The 3,301-nt window shown below is 48.0% G+C and overlaps 1 protein-coding gene across 1 annotated transcript; it reads right to left on the bottom strand.

Annotated features, from left to right (window-relative positions):
• Positions 1-1,638: 1,638 nt before the first annotated feature.
• Positions 1,639-2,937, bottom strand: LOC109364827 (uncharacterized). The gene is made up of 2 exons (XM_085231799.1): positions 2,434-2,937; positions 1,639-2,007 (listed from the first exon to the last, which is right to left on the bottom strand). The coding sequence occupies exons 1-2, from the start codon at positions 2,935-2,937 to the stop codon at positions 1,639-1,641; spliced, it is 873 nt and encodes a 290-aa protein (XP_085087925.1).
• Between the last annotated feature and the right edge of the window lie 364 nt (positions 2,938-3,301).

A 3,301-nucleotide genomic window follows, 5' to 3' on the forward strand; every position in this document is an offset into this window, starting at 1 on the left:
ACAGGCTCTAGCTGCTCCTATCTGAGCAGAGAGAGTAGGCTAGAAGGTCTCATTCTTTCCCTTCTAACCACAGTGATTCCATAATTCTATGCTTTCAGCAGGTGATATATATGTACACACATAAATAGGAGATATATATGAATACATATAAATGTGACCACTGGCCAGATTCTCAGCCAGTAGAAATGGTTGTGATAGCACTGATAATTCCATCACTCTAGAAATTCATCTTGATGAGCTCTTTGGTTTAATGCTACAAGGGTCTAAGCAGAAATGTCCAACTCAGACTGTAGAGCACATTAGTTATTTTCACTGCAAAATAGCCATTAGTGAGGGCAGCATGCTCCAATGCAACAGACAGCATAGATATATCATGGATAAAAAAGCACTACAGCTAGCTTTATTATGGTCAGCTCAGACTGTGAAACTGCAAAAGGACACGGTGTCTAATTAAGCATGAGGAATCACTAAAGGTGGTCTGCACCCCTGGAAAAAGGATGTTGTACTCCTTGTGAGTGTGAATCCATTCTCTGTTGTGCTACCTTAAACTAGAAATGCTTCCATCAGCTTGCTTAAACTCATTTATTATGAGCATCATTTATTTAATTTGAGATTTAAGTCATTTAAGGCATTTCAGAGAAGGAAGTTCCTATCTTACAATTTTTTGTTAAAAAATTCAGTCACATTGAGCATATGAGCAATCAGTGAAGAGAATCTGGGAAACCTGATATCTAATTCCTCTATTTTACTTGAGGACCCTATGATCTGTGTGCTCACAAGGCTATGTAACTCTATGTCAAATATAATAAATACTAAATAATTTGAAAAAAAATGAAGTAAAACACAAGTTCCCTTATCCATTCACAATACTGCAGAAGCACAATAGAATATTTAAAAGTACTGGGACGGCTACTCTCTGAGCTTTCTATTCCATTTGAAATCATATTAGAAAGTTGAAAAAGGACATGTATCCACATCTAAAGCATTCCCTCTGATGAGGTGGGTTCTCTCCAGGCTAGAGGGGGCCATCAAAGGAGCCTGCATCCACTCTTCCATTTGTACTGGGGCATATACCAGTCACACTAGTGAATAAAGGGCTGATTTGTTTTATTCCTAAAAGTGCAGAAGTCTTTGAGCACGAAGAACGGGAAAGATGAGGGGTACCTCAAGGGTAACCCAAGGAGCCTGCTGCTTGGCCCAAGGAGCCACATCCTAGGAGCCATCCTAGAAACTGAACCGGTTGAAGGTGCACTACTTCCTCAAACTACACGTGGGTCAGAAGTACACAGCGAGGATGGCACAGCTCCTGTCCCTGTGCCACCATGGCACCCACCCACCCACGGAGGACAGGCAGGCAGAGGGACCAGGCGCTTTGCTTTGCTCCAGCTGCACACCTGCACGCCCCGTGCTCCCATCATTCCATGGACCAGGCTTGCTTCGCACAGTGCCTGCTTCGCGTTTGGCACCTTTGCCAAAACCCACGGGCAGGGATGGGGGAAATGAAGGCTCCCTGAAGGCACCCCCCACTCTTGGGCGTAGGAAGAGTAACCTTCAGTCAGACTGAAGAAACAGGACGGGACAAGGGATAAGCATTCCAAACATTTATTTTTTAAACGACTCTACACTATCTACGTGGCACTACTCCCGTCTGCAGTGCTTCCTGGAGCGCAAGTTGTAGACACGTGCAACTCCATCACCTGCAGCTCCGCTATCGGGTCCCAGCCCCGGTGGAAAAGGACCGCTTGGGACTGGACGTGCGCTGTGATCTGCAGCAGCAGGAGCAGCAGGAGCGGCACTGCAGCTGCTGACAGGGAGCTCACTGCCCGCCCACGCAGCAGCGCCTGACTGCATCTCTGACTGCAGGCTGCTGCTCTGCTGGCCCTCCTTCCAAGCCAGGGCCTGCGAGGAGGCAGCTGGTCTTCTCCTTCTAGCACCAACACTCCGCTTGAATCTTCTCTGGCACTGAAGACGACCTCTCTTGAAATAGGGGTGATAGTAGCAGAGTAACTGCAAAATGCAGAGAGGAAGAGTTAGTCAGCACCATTTCAAGACTGGGAAAACAAAGATACAAGACATAAGAATTGGAATCTCAAGAGACCATCAGAGCGGACTCTCAGGGGCCATTTCCACGGGAAAGAATTCAGTTCCACACCTTTGTTTCATACTCACAGCCATGACATGCCATTCTGTCACACTGTCCCTCTGCTGTCACCTCTCATGGGCCAACGCCAAAGAGGAGGCACTGTGTTCAGAGCAGCCCTTCTAACAACACCCTTGCTTGCATTTCTCTCATTTGCCAGCCGCAGAGTAATGTAGGATTCTCAGAAGCACACGTACCCAAGTATCACCAGCTGTCAGCCACCTCACTTCGGACTGACTGGCCACCAGTGCCGCTGTGCCAAGAGCTGTCTCACAGGTAGAGGGGCTACGTACCTCGCTAGGAGTAGAAATTGATGCTCCCTCTGCTAGGAACCGAGCACGGGAGGCAGAGGTTGGCAAATCTGCATCCACGATGTAGAAGCCATGGTGATGAAGGAGACGAACAAAATCTTTCATGTTGCCAACATCAAAAACTCCTCCTCTGGCCAGTACTTCTGTTGTGAAGAACGGCTCCTCAATCACAATGAAGTCTCCGTCATCGCCCCACCAAATGGACTGGAAGCCATCACTCTCAACAACTTTCCGGAGATGGTTGAGAAAGGAGCAGGATGACATGTCGTGGGCTTTGCCGGAGCACTTCTCAGAGGGACCACAGCATCTTCTTTTGGCACAGACTTCCCCAGGAGAAAATGGAGAAGTCTTCTCCTCTTGGAGAGGTCCAAGGGCAGCATCCGCAGCTGCTCTTTTACCACGGAGTCGGTGGGCAGCAGATGCCGAGACTGCCGACTGGGTGTTTGGAAGAGAAACACCCGATGTTTCTAAGGAAGGTGTCTCCATTGGAATGGTGAATTTTTCACCTGGGCAGAAATTCCTGTCCACGACCGTTCCCGCAGCCAACAAGGCTTGTCCTGCCAGCAGCAGCAGGAAGCGCAATGGCACCCGTGCTGCGGGCAGTGGGACCTTCACAAACGTCACCATGGGGACGTTCCACTGCGTCACAGCCGCATCACAGGGCAGAGAACGTTTGCTGGCAAAATGGGGCAGCCAGGTACACCTTAATTAAGGAAATAGGATCCAAGGTATTTCTGCTACCCAAACCAACAATTAAAAAGATTCCTATCTTTTCCTTCCTGAGGAGTATTTATTTAATAATGCCTTCACTGGCTCTTTAGATATATATATGTATATACATACGTAGGCA

The sequence above is a fragment of the Meleagris gallopavo genome, chromosome 10 (genome assembly GCF_905368555.1).
Source record: "Meleagris gallopavo chromosome 10, MGAL_WU_HG_1.1, whole genome shotgun sequence".
NCBI lineage: Eukaryota > Metazoa > Chordata > Aves > Galliformes > Phasianidae > Meleagris > Meleagris gallopavo.

Bases quoted from the DNA above. Each gene is read 5' to 3' on its own strand.
- LOC109364827 (XM_085231799.1), bottom strand. From the start codon at position 2,937: ATGGAGACACCTTCCTTAGAAACATCGGGTGTTTCTCTTCCAAACACC. The intron at 2,008-2,433 runs GTACGTAGCCCC...TGCATTTTGCAG, and splicing joins CAATTTCTACTCCTAGCGAG to TTACTCTGCTACTATCACCC.